The sequence below is a fragment of the Leptidea sinapis genome, chromosome 40 (assembly GCF_905404315.1).
Source record: "Leptidea sinapis chromosome 40, ilLepSina1.1, whole genome shotgun sequence".
Taxonomy (NCBI): Eukaryota; Metazoa; Arthropoda; class Insecta; order Lepidoptera; family Pieridae; genus Leptidea; species Leptidea sinapis.
The window spans coordinates 6,931,467-6,951,577 of record NC_066304.1 but is presented as its reverse complement, the minus strand read 5'-3'; the positions used below and the strand labels follow the sequence as shown (position 1 = coordinate 6,951,577).

Here is a 20,111-nt window from a genome sequence, read left to right as displayed (position 1 = left end):
TGTACCCGCTAGGACGAGATATCTGCGTCTCCATAAGGCCGGCTACGCCGTCACAAGGTGGTGGTGGACGGCGTTTAAATTGGAGTGAATTCCCCTGATATTGCAAAAGTCCACGTTGAGCGTGGAGCGGGGTGCCGTGGCGCCTATTTTTGCAGTAATGTGTAAGCGTCACTGTGTTTTGATCTGAAGGGTAGTGCTAGTGAAACATCTTATGTCTCAAGGTGACGAGCGCAATTGTGTTGCCGCTCAGAACTTTTATGTTTTTCAAGTCCTGAGCGGTACTACATTGTGATGGGCAAGGCGTATCCATTACCATCTACTGAACGTTCTGCTCGTTTCGTCCCTTATTTTCATAAAAAATATAGAGATTATGATTTACAAGTCACTAAAACACATCCACATAAATTGTACGGGTTATAATTTATTTAATTTTTCATTAAACGTTAAGTACAGGGTTTGTATTCGTCAGTTTACTATAATATACGGGTTGTATATATGATACCCTAGTCATATCACATATATTATGATACCTATAGACCGGGAACGGTTTGTGTTTAATCGACTTCAAAAAAGGATCATTTTTTCAATTTGTCGGTATGTTCTTTTTTTATATATATGTTACCTCAAAACTTTCGACTGGGTGAACCAATTTTGATAATTCTTAAATTTTTTATTTGAAAGGCATCAATGGCATCAATGGCATCTATGAGAAAACCATAAAAGTCTTAAATTTGCTATTCATATGTGGACGACAAATTTACGAATAACTCAATATCGCACCAACCGATTTCGATGATTCTGTTTTTATTGGAAAGGATATACTTCAAAAGTGGTTTGGTGAGAGTTTGGTTGGGTTCTGATTATGGAATCCATGACAAAGTAACGGAACTCTTCAATACTTAGGAGCAAATTTACGATACTCGGCTGAATCTTTTTTAAGCTATTAGGATATCTCAAAGTCATCTACCGTAACGTAGTTAAGCTCATGTAATTGTTATAGTCGAATATGATGATCAATGCACAGAACACACAGGCAGCAGTGATTACTTAAAACAACACAGCCTGGCATAAAAGGCATTTATTTTCTCAAAATTGATTCCTTTAGAATTCTTTTTGATGTCATTTCTAATAACTACTAGATACTAAAACAAATGGCGCTCTGAAAGAGAAGAAGCGGCGCAAGAAACTCTCCCAGCATTATTTTTTTGCGCTCTTTTCAATAAAAATATACAATATTGTACAAATCTTCCTATAAAATCAATTGATAATGTTAATACAACATACTTACATGATACATGGTCACCCTAACGCGGAGTCTTGTGATAAGAGTTCACTCGTCATCTGCGCTTGCGCATCGCACCGTGCGCCCGCGTCTACTTTCTTCCACGAGATTATACTAATTTAACTCATATTACTCTAACTTAACTGACAGTTCCGCGTGTGCTATTATATTACAGTGATTGTGTACGATTTGTTTGACCTAGTGCATTTTTGGTAAGAAATTTTTTGTTAATTAGTGAAATTGTTTTAGTACTGAATATGAGATGCGCATAAAAACCAAACAGGTGGCGTTTACACTTCATCATTCGCTAATGTTGTCGTTTATTATGTAATATACATACAAACATACATATAATAAACAGTTTGTAGACAACTTAAGGGACTTAAGGATTCATACTTCATGTTGCTGCACGTTTTCGGGAGAATTTTTCTTCCTTGTGTCCGTGCCCCGATGAAAAAAAGAAGGGTGTTAAGAGTTTGATGTGTCTCTCACTTTGTCTCTCTTTAGCATCGCAATTCCTTAAGTAATGGATTGATTTTGATTCGACATTGTTATAGATTTTTACTAGCTTTAATAACTTAAATAATTAGTCTGAAGTCCTTTAAATATAATTTCTATGCGATAAATACATAAAACGTTGGGTAAATATTCAAATATAATATAATAAGAAAAAGAATTTCGAACTATGTAAGTACCTATTTAATTAATAATTTTTAACTTATTTGCGTGTAAAAAAGTATCTATTACTTTATGTCTCAAGTGTTCTTAGGTTTTCATTGATAATTATCATGAATCTGTATAATTCAACTTATTGACTTTATGTCTTGTCGTGAATGTCATCTACGAGTTAAACATAAATGTTTTATTAATAAACTTCTCCCTGTCATATAATTCTGTAGTGACAAAGGTAAGATACAGACCGAAAGTTTTAAATTTGGTGTAACTTTACTTCACTATACAGAAAATGTGACTAAAAAGCAAAGATTGATGAGCGACTGCCAATTCTGTGGCCATCTGGAGGGCAAAGCCAAATTGGCTTCGAAGAAGCTGGGCGTCCTCAATAGAGCACGGCAATACTTCAAGCCGGCCCATATTCTAGCGCTCTACACAGCGCAGGTCCGGCCACACATGGAGTATTGCTGTCATCTCTGGTCTGGCGCACCCCAGTATCAGCTCGATCTATTTAACCGCATGCAACGCAGAGCAGCTCGAATTGTCGGGGACCCAGTGCTCTGTGAACGGCTGGATCACTTGGCGTTGCGTAGAGACGTCGCTTCATTGTGTGTCTTCTACCGCATTTATTACGGGGAGTGTTCCGAAGAGCTGTTTAACCTGATTCCTGCCGCCGAATTCCACCTTCGCATGACACGCCACAAATTAGGATATCATCCCCAACATCTGGATGTGTGGCGGTCTTCCACAGTGCGGTTTTCAAGGAGCTTTCTTCCACGTACTATAAAGCTGTGGAATGAGCTTCCTTGTGCGGTGTTTCCGGGACGATACGATATGGGTACCTTCAAGAAAAGCGTGTACACCTTCCTTATAGGCCGGCAACGCTCTTGTGATTCCTCTGATGTTGCAAGAGAATGTGGGCGACGGTGATAACTTAACACCAGGTAACTGCGACCCGTACGCTCGTTTGTCCTCCTATTCCATTAAAAAAGATGATCAAGGCTGGTGATCAACTAATTATCTATGCTCCCTTTAAAAACTAGTTATCTAAAATAAAGATTTATTATTCATAATGAAAATAAATATAATTGTACATACACTCTGTAAACATAAGTAATACATAAATGAGGACGTGTGCAATTTTAACACAGCTATTAAAAAAACATTACAGAGTTAAGTTTTAATTTTACATTTTCCCGAACCGATACGACTTAGGGACTTTCAAAACTTAAGCATAAGTACTCATGAATTAAAGGCTGGGAACGCATTTCTTGGCTCCTGGATTTGCGGATGTCTACCTCAACACTTCTTATCATGTGAGCCTTTTGCAAGATTGCGTCCTCTTATATAAAATATCTAAACGAGCCACATTCTATATAAAACATTTAAACAAATAATTCATTATTTATTATTATTATTATTATTATGTAAACGGAATTGGACGTTAGGATTCGAGAAAACATGGTTTTCCGAGTTTTCAGACAGAGTGGAGCTCGGTTGCTCAGGTACTGCTGTTTAACATTGTCCAAATATTTGTATTTTGAAGAGGCTGGTGTGATACGTTTTATTTTGATGCCATGAATTCGGTTGTTATTTGAAAAAAAAAATTCAATTCAAATCAATTATCAATTTAGAATATTTATTTGGGCAATATTTACGATTTGATGACGTACAAAGCCTAGTGGTTAGCGACCTTACCTATTAAGCCGGGATTCGAACCCGGGATAGAGGTCCCGGTAGATGCAAACATTTATCTGATGAATATGTATGTTTGTTTCAGAGTTATGGATGTTTATATGTATTTATATATATAAGTTTAATTAAGTATATTCGTAATAAATATATAGTTGTCTTGCAACCCATAGCCACAGGCAGTGCCTAATTTGCGGCAAGATAATTTGTGTAAAAGTGTGTCAGTATTATTAACATTTATCATGTATTTTCAACGTGTTTTATTAACAATAGTCAAGGAGCACCTTAATTGAAACAGTACCATGCAATACGTCTTTTTAAATTAACGATGACAAAAATGATATAAGATCATTACCACTCAAGCAATGCCTTTGGTTGGTAAACCTTTATATTATGAATCAGTTAATTAAATTACATTAGCTGTTATAGTTAAAGTTTAATCAAATTTCACGTTAACAGTAACGTTTAATATAGAATGTGTTGCACCATCGTATTCCTTGGCAAAGTTAAAGTTATAAAGTGAAATATCAAGTCAATATCGAATATTCCTGTATAAGAATAGAAACAGCCATTTCGACCGCAGAAAAACTAATAGTTCGACAAATATGGAGTGAGTATGACCCTTAAAAAAATGTTAAGCCGATATCATTTGAAATTTTGAACCTGTGGGAGGCTTTTATAAACAAGATGCCGGGCATATGGGCACCACACTATGGCGTGTGGTGTGGTGCATAGTGCATAGCTAGCATACTCTACCGTGAACCAGTAACACTACACGCAACCATTATTGTGTTTTGGTTTGCAGGGCGTCGCAGCCAGTGAGATTACTGGCTAGTGAGACAGTTAAAAAAATAAGAGACGAGACGAGCAGGACGTTCAGCTGATGGTATTTGATACGCCCTGCCCATTACAATGCAGTGCCGCTCAGGATTCATGAAAAACCCCAAAAATTCTGAGCGGCACTACAACTGCGCTCATCACCTTGAGACATAAGATGTATACATATACATTACTTACGGCCAATATATTTATAGCACTGCACGTACATGAACAATTTAATTTATACAGTAAAATAAGCGACAATCATAATTTAAACACTAGAAATAACTACAAGAAATAACTACGAATCTGGAGTTTACAAATTTATTGCGAAATTATAATTTTTTTAAACATATTAATGAACCGACTCGGCAAAAATCCTGTATTGACCTCTTTGTTAGTAATATAGAAAATGCCACAGGGGAGATTCGTCAGTTAGGCCTATCGGATCATGACACAGCACAATTCTTAGTAGTACCGACAAAAATAAATAATTCAACACCGTCGTATAAGTTAATTTTCAAAAGAGATTTATGTAATCAAAACATAAACAAATTTAAGGACTGTATAAAAAGTCTTAACTGGATAGACGTGTATGATGCCCAGAAATTGGACGAATCTTTTGATGAATTTTACAATACATTAATCATATTTTATAAATTATGTTTTCCTCTTCTTAAGTATAAAATTAATGTTTCAAATTCAAAAATAAAATGGTTGTCCAGAGGTATAAAAAAATCATGTGCAACAAAAAGAAAATTAAGGTATCAATATTATAAGAATAAAATACCTGCCAACAAAAACAAATTTAATAATTATTCAAAGATTCTCAACAAGTGTATAGACCTAGCTCAGAGAAGTAGCAACAACAAATATATACTTTACTCGAAAAATAAATGCAAAGCGTCGTGGAATGTGATTAAAAATAAAACTAACTCTAATGTAGGAAGTATCGATGAAATTAAATATGAAAATAAAATTATAAATAATCCAACTCAGATTGCTACTATTTTTAATAATTATTTTATAAATACAGTCACACAAAGTCAAAGTCAAAATGTAAAAAATAAAAAACCTACATATAAATTAAAACATAACAATTCAAATATTTTCTTAATGCCAACTGATGAAATGGAGATAATAACCGTTATTAAGTCACTTAATAATTCAAATTCCACGGGCTGCGATGAAATAGCAACAAAGGTAATAAAGGAATGTGCAAAGGAACTAGCTCCAGTCCTAGCCTACTTAATAAATCTATCTTTTGAAGAAGGTACTTTCCCATCAAATTTAAAAAAGGCAAAAGTAATACCTTTACTCAAAGCGGGTGATAAAAAGGATATTAACAACTATCGACCAATCACACTCATTCCTGTTATCTCAAAAATTTTTGAAAAGATACTGCACAAGCGATTAACATCTTTTTTAACTAAACATAATATCATTTTGGAGGAACAAAATGGTTTCCAAAAAGGAAAATCAACAACTTTAGCGTGTTTTTCGCTAATAAAAGAAATATCGGAATGCATGGATACAAAAATTCCAGTAACATCAGTATTTTTTGATATGAGCAAAGCTTTTGACAATGTTTGTCATGAAAAACTATTAGATAAATGCGCTCAATATGGTATTCGAGGTCTAGCAAATGACTGGCTTAAAAGTTATCTTTCAAACCGTACTCAATACGTTGAAATTGCTAAATTAAATAATAAACAAGAAGTAATACCTTATCGATCAGAACTTAGACTTAAAACAAAAGGTGTACCACAAGGAAGTATATTGGGTCCACTTCTATTCATAATCTACATAAACGACTTACCTAGCATTACTACTAATAACTGTACTCTTTTTGCTGATGACATCTCTATTGTAATTAAATGTAACAATGAATTGACATATGATATAGAAATTAATAAAACAATAAAGGACACAATTGAATGGCTTACTGAAAATAACCTGACTGTAAATATAAAAAAAACAATGTATATGCAGTATTATAATAAGAATGGGAAAGGAAAAGATATTAATGTTAATTATCATAATGAGAATATTAAAGAAGCACAACTTGTCAATTTTCTTGGTATTTCTTTAGACAGCAACTTGTCCTTCAAGTCACATGTTGACAAAATTAGCAAAAAAATTAACCAACATGTATTTGTCCTCAAACGCGTATCAAAAACAATAGGTGAAAAAACAGCGCTAATGGCATATCATGCATTCGTGGTCTCAGCTTTAAGATATGGATTGGTCATATGGGGCAACTCGGTGAGCATAGGGCATTTATTTATTGGACAGAAGAAGTGTATCAGGGCGGTTTGTGGAGCCGGCCCCCTAGATTCTTGTCGACCGCTATTTAAAAAATTGAAAATTCTATCGCTGCCATGCCTATACATTTATGAAATAAGCCTATTTGTTCAAAAACATATGTGTGATTTCTATACAAAAAAAAGCCAGAAGGTTTTAAATACAAGGTATCCAAATAAACTCATAATGCCCTTCTGTAGAACTGCATCTTTTAGTAGAAATTGTTTCAGCATGTCTGTGAATATATATAATAAATTGCCCAATGAATTGAAAGATTTACCGTTCAAAGTTTTTAAAAGAAGACTGCATCAGTGGTTAACAAATAAGTGCTTCTATAGTTTAAATGAATTTTTCAATACAAAATGAATTAGTCTATTTGATAATAATATATGTAAATTAATATACTTTTATGACATTGAATTTGTTAATATTATACATAGGTACTAAATGAATTATTAAGTTATTTACGTCTCATATTATAATATTATATAAGTATTAAAATTTCATTTTATAAATATTATTGATATCATTGTGAAATCCGACATGTTTCAATATAACAGTACGATTAGTGTTTAGACAATTTTGTAACATATTTTGCATGTCAATTGACGAAACATATTGGATTATCCATTATATTGTTAACACCTTAAGTACAATGTTTCCTGCAAATAAATTTCATTTCATTTCAAGATTATAGTGCCCTCTACTAAGCTCTGTAAAATAAACAATTAGGTATTAAATTTTACAATAAATTAACCAAAAGTGTAGATACACTAGAATTATCAATAAATTAATTTAAATCATTTATTAAACGCAGACTTATGTCGAAGCTTATTACAGTATTGAAGAATACGTAATGGATATTACAATATGGAATGGAATAGTATTGTAGTTGTTTTTTTTTATGGACTTTATGGTTCAGCCTTGTATTGTTTTACTGAATTGTATTATTTTTAACATATATATGTTGAAACTTTTGTGTAATTAACATGTATTTGAATTGTATTTTTGGCGATTGAATTTGACGAGGATCTGTTGATTTTATGTCTATAAAATATTTTAGATTATGACTTTGACTTAATATCTTTAGCTCAGTCATAAACGAAATTGTTATGCTGCTCAAAATTAACGTAAGCTTCTCGTCACTTTGTGTTACAGAATATAATTTTAACGATCACTTTTAAAGAAAACACAAACTTAACACCTTTAAAATATTATATAATGTAAAATACCCGAATGTCGATCAGAATCTATTAAATTTCTATAAACCTTACCGCATTAGTTAATATTAATTAGTTGTAACTGGACTGGGTATCGTATGCAAATACAAAACGTAATATTCCACCCAACCAAGCGTGTTAATACTCCGTTAATGTAAATTATTATATCATACATTCTGTGCACACCGCAGGCAAGCTGATGAAGCATTTATCACTCACACATCACATCACCAGTGGAAGGATTCTAAGGGCAAGTTCAAAGTCAAGTCAAAATGAAATTGCCAAGCAGTATTGTGTTTTGGTTTGAAGTCACCGACGCTACCGAAATTACTGTGCTATTGAGACTTAAGGCGACACTAAATGCCGGCGACCTTGAGCGATATGAGTTCACGGCTCCTATGTAAGAAAGCCAATATTTAAAAAAAAATTGCGTCGAAAATGTAACATTTTAACAGACGCAAACAGCTTAATTGCTTACAATCCTCATTATTGATTACTAATCTGAATAAATGTACCTACACAAAAAAAGTGAAAGCCATAAGAACAACTTTTATGAGAGTAGTATACTAAACAAATGCATCATTCCGAGAAAAAACTTGTTGAACTTCAAAGAAAACTGGTATTTCATAATAGCTCTGGAGTATTAACTTTAACCAACAGCAAGCATTAGCAACCTACAAGTAAGACTTAAGGGTATGTGTAACAGGATTAAGTAATGTTCATAGCTCCAAATGCTATATTTTCACCACAAAACTTGTCTAAACACACCTTGTTTGCGTGTTTTCTGTTTACCCTTCGCCTTAACATCTTATGTTTCAAAGTGACGAGCGCAGCTGCAATAATTCTCAAACTGTTCTGTCTTCAAGAATCCCGAGTATTAGGGCGTTGTAATAGAGAGGGCATATCACTTGTCATTAGGTGAACATGTTTCTTGTTTCGTCACATTTCTCATCAAAATAAGTTTTAGTTGATATCGATCCTATTCAGTGTAGCTTAATAAATAAAAACCATTTTTTTTTCCACCTCGATGAAAAGCTCGCTTTTAGTCCCTGGTACGAGGCCAAAAAGTGGCCGACTCTCGACCAGACGTCTTTTGTGCCTCGTACCAGGGACCAAAAGCGAGCTATTATATCCAGGTGGGAAAAAAACCGTCTACGCACCACGTGAGATAAAAAGGCATAAAAGTTCTAAAATTTCTCAAAATTGATTCCTTTAGATTTCTTTTTGATGTCATTTCTAATATACTAGATACTACTACCGCTTCGGTAACAAATGGCGCGAGAGAAGAAGCGATAAGTAGGACATTGCCACACGCAATATTCCGCGGGTGAGAAAGACCTACTTTTCTCCCTAGGTGCGTAATATACTATTTTTTATAATTGATATTAATATATAAATGAGACATTTATTGAGTTAACTCACTTGGTTGAAATAATTATACCTACATTTCTTAAATAATGTAAAGAGTTTATAATAGGTAATTTATTCGATCTTACAATGGTTTTACATTATAGACCGCTCATATTGTATTGAGTACATAAAATATGCAAAACCGTGAAAAATTGCCATGAAATAAATACAAAGAATAACTTATTCAATACGCTTACTCTATAAAATAATTCATTTAAATTATGGAGTTTTAAATTATAAACCTTAAAACCTTTTACAACTTACTAATGTGTGTACTTACAAAGCTATGGAATGAGCATCCGTGTGCGGTGTTTCCGAGACGATACGACATGGGTACCTTCAAAAAAAGCGCGTATACCTTCCTTAAAGGCCGGCAACGCTCCTGTGATTCCTCTGGTATCGCATGAGAATGTGGGCTGCGGTGATCACTTAACACCAGGTACCGACTCGTACACTCGTTTGTCCTCCTTTTACATAAAAAAAATTGCTTAGATAATTAAAATTAATATTTTTTGTTTTATTTTTAATTTTATTACCTTTGCAATGTGTTTTAAGGGTGGAACACTATACAATATAGAACATAGATGTCTTTATGTGAGAATTTTAGGTTCAATCAAGAAACTTGGGCGAAATTGCATTGTAAATGGGCAAGACGTCACATTTTCTCGTAAATAATCGATCTAATATTGGTAGTTATTATGATTACACCTATAATAGTTGTGTTCCAAGCTCTTTGACAGGTCGACCATGACTTCAGTTTTGGTTCGTTTACGTAGCTATGTTGAATTAGAATTTTATCCGCAATTCTTAAGGGTTACCAGTTCTCCTTTGCACAGGAAGCCCGGCTAGATTATGGGTACCACAACGGCGCCTATTTCTGCCGTGAAGCAGTAATGTGTAAGCTTTACTATGTTTATGAAGGGCGCCGTAGCTAGTGAAATTTCTGGGCAATTGAGACTTAACATATTTTACTTATATTAACTTATGTCTCAAGGTGACGAGCGCAGTAGTAGTGCCGCTCAGAATTTTTGGGTTTTTCAAGAATCCTGAGCGGCACTGCATTGTATTGGGTAGGTAGGTAGTATATCAATTACCATATTTTTCATAGAAAAAGGGTTGATTATTATATCACAGAGCCCTTCTCCATTTTTATAAGTTACTTTTATAACATAAGATATCTTTCAGCCATCAAAGTTGGTCAGGTCATTTCGGAGATATAAATAAAAAAGATTAAATTATAAAAAATATTAATAAATAAATGAATATTATAAATAACTGTAAACAAAAATTTCACTCAACTTAACTTTTTTGTTCTGATTTAAATGAAACAAACACTAATTATAATTACACGATAAATCACTAAATACTTTCTGCATTCAAATCGGTTTAGATTTTTATGATAATAGCGTGCACAAACGCAAAGTCACACAGACAGAAATTCTGTTAAAATTTATTTTTTAATAATATTAATAATATATTTTATTTGACACACACATAAAACATTACATAGCTACAAAAATAAGAATAAAAAAGAAAAATTATAACTAAAACTAACCTAGAACATAAGCTTAAATAAATAACTTTTACCCAGATATTATATAGCAGCTGTGTGGCAGTGTGTGTCAAAAGGGATACTACTTTACTTTTTCGCCTTGGTAACTACTTAAGTATGTAATAATATTATAGTATAATTGAAAATGTTTGGAAATCAGCGATAGGATGCTTTAAGTCGTTGGTTCTATCTCAGAACACTCCTACGTAAGCCGAAGATATAGTAATTCATTAATATAGCGCCGAAAATTAAAATATGGTGGCTATTTCTTGCAAAAAAAAATTCGGAGAGGAGGAATAGTAGATTGTTAACCGAGGGTCGAAAGAATCTTCCCGAGGTATTTAGACCCGGCTATAGTCCGAGTAGGAATTGATACTTTTACCCGAGTTAAACACTCTACTTTTCATTTCGAATATGAGGAAAATAAAACTAGTTGTTTATCTAAGCACAGATTAGTATCCCGCCAATTTATGTCGACTTTTTAAATTTCAAATATGGAACTTACCGCGTAACTGTTGCGGTTTATTCCGCTCAAAGAAGTTTGCGCTAAGTTCACACTGGCTGTTTAGAAAGTCACATGGCCGCAGCATTTTTTTTATTAGTTCTTTTTTACATAAAACTCTTCACAGTAGTTCTATTTTTAAAGTTTATTCCGGCCCGTAGGTGGGAAGTAATTTGTAGTAGTTTTTCCCTCTCTATGGAGGGAAGTAGCTTTTTCCACCCAATAATCAGATCAAAACAACATTACTTTACTCATAGTAATGAAAAATACATTTACGTATTGCAGACCTCGAAACGGGGCCAATATGTCCGGCTGAGCTGTGAACACCCCCTACCGACTAACAACCTCCTCTGTTCTGATAGCCCTAAGGCTTTTACAGCGAAGCCGGGCGGGGAACAGCTATTTCTTGCTCTTAATTTAAATCCATCATTACCGCACCTTTTTTAAACGCTACTTAATATTAAAAGTAAAAGCCATTATTTCAGAGAAGTATATAGTTTATCCAAATGTTTTGAGTATTCTTTAGTCTTAATTTCGCCACTTAAATAACATATATATCTTTAAACAATTCGACACGGGTTTCGCCTCTACACGAGGCATCCTCAGGAGATGCTGACTGGCCAAACTCTGGCACAAAACATTTGGATAATTATGGATTTGCGCAAAGGCGGTAACACCTACTTCAATAAAAGTTATATAGTTTATTTTTTTATATAAGAATTTGTCGTATTCGCTGAATTTTCTTCTGCCGAGTCAGACAACGTCGACAACCTAATCTGTTTGCCTGACTTTAGCAAAAGTCTCCTCTAACCTTCTCTGTTACTCTCTGTTTCTTGTGAGTCTCTCCATTTCTCCTATTTTTCTAATTTCGTCTTCCCATCTTATATATTATGGTCTTCACTATTTTCTAGTTTTATAACTTATTAAACCAATTCATTATTTGTTTGGTCCAGTTCTCTTTAACTATATTCTTCTTACTATTATTCAATTGTAAGGTGAAGTTCATATTTAACAATCTTTGCCAGCCAGTTTGTTTCAAAATTAACACTGAAACATCATAATATCACTGCCCATAAGTAGGTCGTCAAAATTTTAACAGCCACCTCATAATTATGTCATAAGATGAATCGGCCTTAGCACGTAAACAGTGTGCCATAAAATGATGTATACTAGTTACATACAAGACAAGTGCTGAGATAGTCGCATATTGTAGCTTCCTGTTGTGAATTAGAAGAAACACCAGAGTTAAAGACAGATCGAGTCACAGTAACTTCTAATGGCTGCGATGTTTGGAAGAGGTGGACCAGTCTCAGTAACTAGGATGGTGAAGACAGTGTCAGTACTTGGAGCTGCAGCCTACGGAGTATCGCAAACTGTTTTCAACGTTGAAGGCGGGCATAGAGCAATCATGTTTAACAGAATAGGCGGAGTACAGAATGACATCCTAACTGAAGGTATGCATTTAAAACTGCCATGGTTTCAATATCCAATAATTTACGATATTCGTTCACGACCTCATAAAATATCATCGCCGACTGGATCTAAGGACCTACAAACTGTGAACATATCGCTGAGAGTGTTGTCCCGTCCTGAAGCTGAGAAGCTTCCCACTATGTACAGACACCTTGGGACAGATTATGACGATCGGGTTCTCCCGTCTATAGGCAACGAGGTCCTCAAGTCTGTGGTAGCGAAGTTCAACGCGTCCCAATTGATAACACAACGTCATCAAGTGTCGTTGTTGATAAGAAGGGAGCTGGCGGAAAGAGCGGCCGACTTCAACATAATACTAGACGATGTTTCGTTAACCGAGATGAGTTTTGGAAGAGAATATTCGGCTGCTGTTGAAGCTAAGCAGATCGCCCAGCAAGCGGCGCAGAGAGCTGCTTTCACTGTTGAAAGAGCTAAACAAGAACGACAGCAGAAAATAGTGCAAGCAGAGGGAGAAGCTGAAGCCGCTGAAATGTTAGGCAAGGCTGTTTCTACGAGCCCTGGCTACTTGAAGCTTAGGAAAATCCGTGCGGCACAGAACGTATCAAAAATCATAGCGAAGTCACAGAATAAAACATTCTTGCCAGCAGACAGCTTACTACTGAACCTGCAAGATCCTTCTTTTGATGACTTTTCCGAAAAAACTATAAAGAAAAAGTAGAGCTAAAAGTTAATTACAAAACAAAGTGATAAAAAACGATTAAAAATAAATTAACTAAGAATCTGTTATCTTTGACTCATTCTGTAAAAATATGCGACACATAAAATATTGAAAATAGATAAAAAATTCAATTCACCAATAGAAAAACAAGTTTTCGTGAAGGACAGTAAATTGCTGTAAAAAACTGAACCATTTATACGCGTTCGTTTGCACCGATGACGTTGGTTAGCATAAAATTTCCATGACCTGAAAATGAAATGCCATTGAAGCAAAATTTTTGGTGCTAAAATAGACCTTAATGTAAGCTGTGGGTGTGACCTTGACAAGGACGTGCAACTAATGTGTGATTGATAGTTATCATATTATGTCTTAAAACAAATATTTTACTAAATAAACTATTAGATTTATGACGACCAAGACATCAGTGACTGTTCATATGATTTTAGTAACTGTATGTTTTATGGAAGCGACAATACACGTTCATAAGGGTCATCTGATGGTAGGTAGATCACCGAGGCCCATATTCACTTTTGACACCAGAGGAATCAAAACGGTGTGAACCTTATAAAGTACCTACCGAATAAACTTACATATTCGAAAACCGTATACTCATTGGTACGTGTCGGGTGAGTATCGACCCTAGGGCTCCGTGGTGTAAGTCAACAGTTCCAACTACTGCACCACAGATGTCACTTTAGTTAGTGACAGACAGGCCGGCGTGACAGTTAGATAATTTCAAAGTTCGTAATAGATTTGTGAGTTTTGATGTATCATATTAATAATATAACTATTCATAAATTTCCAAGAACATAAGGATTGGAAATTAATTAAACATTATTTATTTTGTTTAAATATCTTTTCATTCTGTCCCTAATCATTCAAATGATAATTTCAAAACATGTAGTCCTAGCGGCGCTCGAAACTCACACAATATTTCAATTACGTTTATTGTTTATTTCCATTACGAATTTAAATAAATAATGCTTTGAAATCGCTTATCGAGTAATGTCCAGCAAAAAGCAGCAAATATAAGCAAAAGAACTTATAAAACGTAATAATGATAGCTTATATCAAAATATACATTGAAAAAATAAAGTATTGAATTGTCGATGGTGTAATAAGCACATTGTACTTATGTTCTAGATACTTGAGTAGTCTGAAAGGTGAATCACTTTCGCGTTACATAAAGTACTTACTGGTTATGAAATATGTAACCATGTCATACCAATTATGTTTATTGATAAGGTTATTGTGTATTGAGTCCATAGTGACAAAAACGACAGAATATTATGTAAAGTAATATGATATATAGTAATACGAAAATTTAATATACGTTCACAAAAGTCGTCACCTTTTTGCTCTTAGTAGTGATTTTCATTATTATAACACTAGAAATAAGGGATTGCTTGTTACTTATTCTAGTAGGCTTCCGGGTAGTGTAAGGGTAAATGTATATACTTTTACTAGCTCACCCGGCAAACGTTGTGTTGCCATATAAAGTATAATTCACGCGATAGTTTTATAAGTAATAAAATATTGCCTATATTATAGCCTGTACATCATTTTGTTCTATTGTCAATAGTTTTTGCAGCGCACGCAAAAATAGGTTTTCGATTTTACACCTTGTGTTACAAAATAGTAATCTTATAACGGATCCCTAATTTTGAAAAAAAAAAAACATAGCCTATAGCCTTTCTCGATAAATGGACTACCCAACACACAACAAAGAATCATTCAAATCGGACCAGTAGTACCAGAGATTAGCGCGTTCAAACAAACAAACAAACAAACAAACAAACACTGCAGCTTTATAATATTAGTATAGATAATAAAGTCCCAGCCATTGTTCAGGCATTATCTATAAAAAAAATGTTTTATAAAAAAATGGCTCTGTCGTAAATCCTATTACTCCACAGCTGAATATCTAAGTGATCGGACAGCCTGGGACAAGATTATGATTATTTTATAGCGATAGAAATTACTGTACAATATTGTATATTTTTATTGATAAGAGCGCAAAAAAAGAATGCTGGGAGAGTTTCTTGCGCCGCTTCTTCTCTCTCAGGGCGCCATTTGTTTCCGAAGCGGTAGTAGTATCTAGTATATTAGAAATGACAACAAAAATAATTCGAAAGGAATCAATTTTGAGAAAATAAATGCCTTTTATGCCCTTTTTTTTGACTCACATAACCTCTAGTTAACCTCTAGTAGAACTTATCGATACTAATGTAGTCATAGGTACAGTAAGTTTTTCTATTTCTTTATGTGGATTAATTTGAAGTTTAAATATATGGTTGTTGGGCTCAAGGTTAACTCTTAATAAAGGTATGGCGAGTAGTAAAAGAAAATTTAAAGAATTTTTTGTTAAATATTTCAATTTATGAAAGGTGGAAGCGGAAATAAAGAGAAAACATTAGTAACTAAATAAATCTGTCGCTTTACAAGGATTGAAAAAATGTTTGATGTATTTTGATAAGGTCCTAAGCTTTTCATGTTCTTTATACAAAAGTACAATTAGATAATAATATTATGAAATATTAAGCAACAAGCTGAAATTGCCAAATACTGTTCTATCAATAGAAAAAAAATTATGTAGGTATTCGGGAATAATGTAGTCTAAAGCCTTCGGATGTGTACCTAATCAATGTTAATGAGTTAAAAATGAAACAAAAACGAATTTTTGAATTAATTTATAATATAATGCAGTAATAAACTGTTAAGTATTAATATCGTATTTGTGTAAACAGCTTTGACTTACCCGCTTTACATTGAAACTGATATATAATATAATAATAATATTGACACACTTTTTACACAAATTATCTTGCCCCAAGTTAAGCATATATAGCCTGTGTTATGGGTTACAAGACAATGATATATTTAATACAATATACTTACTTAAACATACATATATTCATTTATTACATAAATACATTTAAACATCCATGACTCGGAAACAAACATCTATATTTATCATATAAATGCTTGCACCTACAGGGATTCGAACCCGGGACCTCTAGCTTAGTAGGTAGGATCGCTAACTACTCGGCTATACAGGTTGTCAGATATAGTATGTTATCCGTTAGAGATAGACGAATGCCATCGCGGACTTTTCTGTAGACCTATATAAGACACACACACCACACATTATGTCATTACCCCATACATTTTGTTATATCTCGAAGCGTTTAGACAGCGGTTTCGTTGAAAGCTCCCAAACGGCTTATGTATTTCCGACACCTCCAACAAATATATTTAATGTATACAAAAACATAAAAAAATATATACTAAAACCTTCCTCGAAAACCACTCTATCTATTGGTAAAATGTTTAAGTTAATCACGAACAGACAGACAGACAGACGCGGCGGTGGACTTTGTCTTATAATATGTACTGATTTATTAAATGGATGAAGACTTCTTATATATTTTAATTATCTTTGTATATGATAATAATATCATAATATTATTATTATTGTCATAACAGACAATATGTTAAATAAAACGAATTTAAGCGATGAATATAAATTAGATATTTTGTGTAGCACACTGGCGACATGTTTTGCATATCCTCCTCGCGTCGTTTTCCTCATTACTGAGGGTCGTGACTCCCCCGCTGCATCAGTTTCTCCCGTACGATTCCCCTCCATCTGCTGCGATCCTTAGCCTTATGAAGGGCATTATGGAAGTTGATGTTTAGAGCAGATCGTATTTGGTCCGACCATCTCGTGGCACTGCGTCCTCTTGGACGCCAACCATCTACCTTGCCTGTCACCATCAGCTGTTCCAGATTATGACCCTCTTTACGAGCAATATGTCCAAAGAATTCCAGCATCCTACGAAGGGATATTGTGGAAGGTTTAGTTTTGACGTTAAGTGCTCTTAGAATAGACACGTTGGTGCAAAATGCGGTCCATGTAATCTGCAGCATTTTTCTCCAGCACCACATTTCAAAGGCTTTTTTTTTCTATTCGGTCTCTGTCGGCCTTTTTCAGTGTCCAGGTCTACGCTCCATAACTAAATATGGAGAAAACTAGCGAAGTCACCAATTTGGTTTTAGGTTTTCGCGTGATGTTACGGTCTCTCCATATCTTGTGCATCTGGGACATTGCATTTTTGGCCATCTCTATACGTCTCCTTATCTCTTTTTCGCATGATCCTGTGTTACTAATGTTAGACCCTAGGTAGTCGAAGTCACTCACGATTTCAAGGTTGAGCGTTCCCGTAAGTTCAAGGCTGTTTTGCATATATTAATAAGTAGATCGATAGATGGCGTGACCTATGCTAAATACATAAATATTTTACAGAGAGAGAAAAACATAGAGACAAGATCAAAAAAAGCGCGTACACCTTCCTTAAAGGCCAGCAACTCTTCTGTGATTGCTCTGGCGTTGCAAGAGAATGTGGGCGGCGGTGATCACTTAACACCAGGTGACCCGTACGCTCGTTTGTCCTCCTTTTCCATATAAAAAAATACAATATGCACTTAATTTAGTTATTGTATTGAATATATTGTGCTTAAAATATCGCCCAGTGGTGGATGAAGTGGAGTTATATGGATTTCTGGTAAAAAATATTATTTAAATACACTAGCTTTAGGTACATGAATTAAAGGATAAAGAAAAATTATAAAGATACAAGTATTGATTTTTATTTATATACATAGAGAGATGCCATGAATAAATCGACACTTCAATAATTATGATTATTTCCTAAGAATTCATTTAATAACATTTTAGGATAACACCCTGTGGGATGCCGGCTAGATTATGGGTACCACAACGGCGCCTATTTCTGCCGTGAATCAGTAATGTGCTGAAATTACTGGGCAATTGACGAGCGTTTTGTATTGCCACTCTGAGTTTTTGAGTATTTCAACAATCCTGAACTGCCCTGCATTGTAATGGGCAAGGCGTACCAATTAACGTCAGCTGTACGTCCTGCTCGTGTCGTCCATTATAGTCATAAGAAAAAGTTATTCAATGACCGTTATCTTAAAAAAAAGCTAAGGAAGTTCGTTCCATAATTTGGTCGATCAATTTCCTGCACATCATAATATAATATTACCGTCGTATTATATCATAGTATTACAACTTTCAAGTGAGCGAACTTAACACGCAGATCTAGTTTGAAAGTTCAAACACAAGTTGAGCTCGTGTGTGTACACATATAAAATATATTAAGCATGAATGAATATCGGTGTCACACCACTCACCGGTTCATTATAATATTAATGATTTCTAAAATAATTAACTAACATTCCACCACTATTATTTCACTTATTTCGACTCGTTTTCTGTCTGTCCGTTTTTCTTCAATTATAATGTATCTTATATACAGCAGTACTTATTTACATGTGAGACAGCTGTAGTTTTGCTGGCTGCATATATTTATTGCCACTATAGCTAGAAGTAAATTTACTTCATCATTATCATCATTTTTATCACAATGATCTCCACAATCGGTACTGCGCTGCCCTAGTCTAACGTATTCCGGCGATCTTGCCCTGATCGTCGGTTCATGTTGTGGGGGGCCTAGCAACTCTGCGTCTTCTGGTACGTGGTCGCCATTCGAGGACTTTACTGTCCCACCGGCCATCTGTCCGTTGAGCTATGTGCCCTGCCCACTGCCACTTCAGTTTCGCAACCAACTGATCTATATCGGAAACTTTGGTTCTCCTACGGATGTAATCATTTCTTGAAATTTCTGAAACTCCGAGAATAGCCCTCTCCATTGCCCTCTGAGTGACCATGAACTTTCTCATCACGTCCATGTTTTCAAGCTATCATGACGAAGATAGCTTTGACATTCATAAGTGTCATTTCTTTGATCTGATTGAATACAGCGATTTTGATTTGATTTCAGATGAAGATAAATTTTAGAGTTCTGAAAAAGCACTTTTTCTGTTTCGCAATAATTTGGGCTATGTCGGAAGCTTTGGTTCACCTACGGATCTTTTCATTTCTGATATAATAATAATAATAATCATTTATTTCGGATTTACTCATGAGATTACATCCATATTTGTTAGTACAATTTGTAAACTTACAAAATAGTGTTAGTAATTACTTATTAAATCACATATTTAGAAAATAAATAAAATAACAGGCTGGTCCGGGTGGACCTCCCGATGATGACGGTAAATTACTATACGACTGCATGCAGCCGTATCCAACGATCCAGCATCGGGGAGTCCCACCGGTCCGACAGCGCATGCAGTATGGTATGTCCGCAGTGTGTAGTTAACCCATAGGCTGCAGGTGTAAAATGACTGACAGTACGATTTAAAAAACGCAACTTTAACAGTCTCCGTGCATCGTGAAAACCTGCGGGCCAACATGTTGCATCGGACAGACAGCGCTCTGCGCTCTCTTTCAATATCTATATTGTCATTGAGGTCCTCGGTAACCCAGTGACCCAAATACTTCACTTGCTTAACTTTATTTAGAGCTGTACCACATAAGCTGAATGTCGGAACGAATGTGTATCGCTTTTTATCCGGCCAGA

At 34.7% G+C, this 20,111-nt stretch overlaps 2 protein-coding genes across 5 annotated transcripts in view; both read left to right on the top strand.

The window, feature by feature from the left end:
* The first annotated feature begins 1,351 nt into the window (after nt 1-1,351).
* The window catches only part of LOC126976256 (uncharacterized), a 162,259-nt gene continuing 143,499 nt past the window's right edge, over nt 1,352-20,111 (top strand). For all 4 annotated transcript variants that reach the window (XR_007731874.1, XM_050824494.1, XM_050824493.1 and 1 more), the window contains exon 1: nt 1,352-1,494. The gene's annotated coding sequence lies outside the window, so the exon portion shown is untranslated. The remainder of the gene's footprint in view (nt 1,495-20,111) is intronic.
* Nucleotides 12,601-14,026, top strand: LOC126976279 (prohibitin-2-like). The gene has a single exon (XM_050824551.1). It carries the CDS (start codon nt 12,730-12,732, stop codon nt 13,603-13,605), a length of 876 nt encoding a protein of 291 aa, XP_050680508.1. The 5' UTR covers nt 12,601-12,729; the 3' UTR covers nt 13,606-14,026.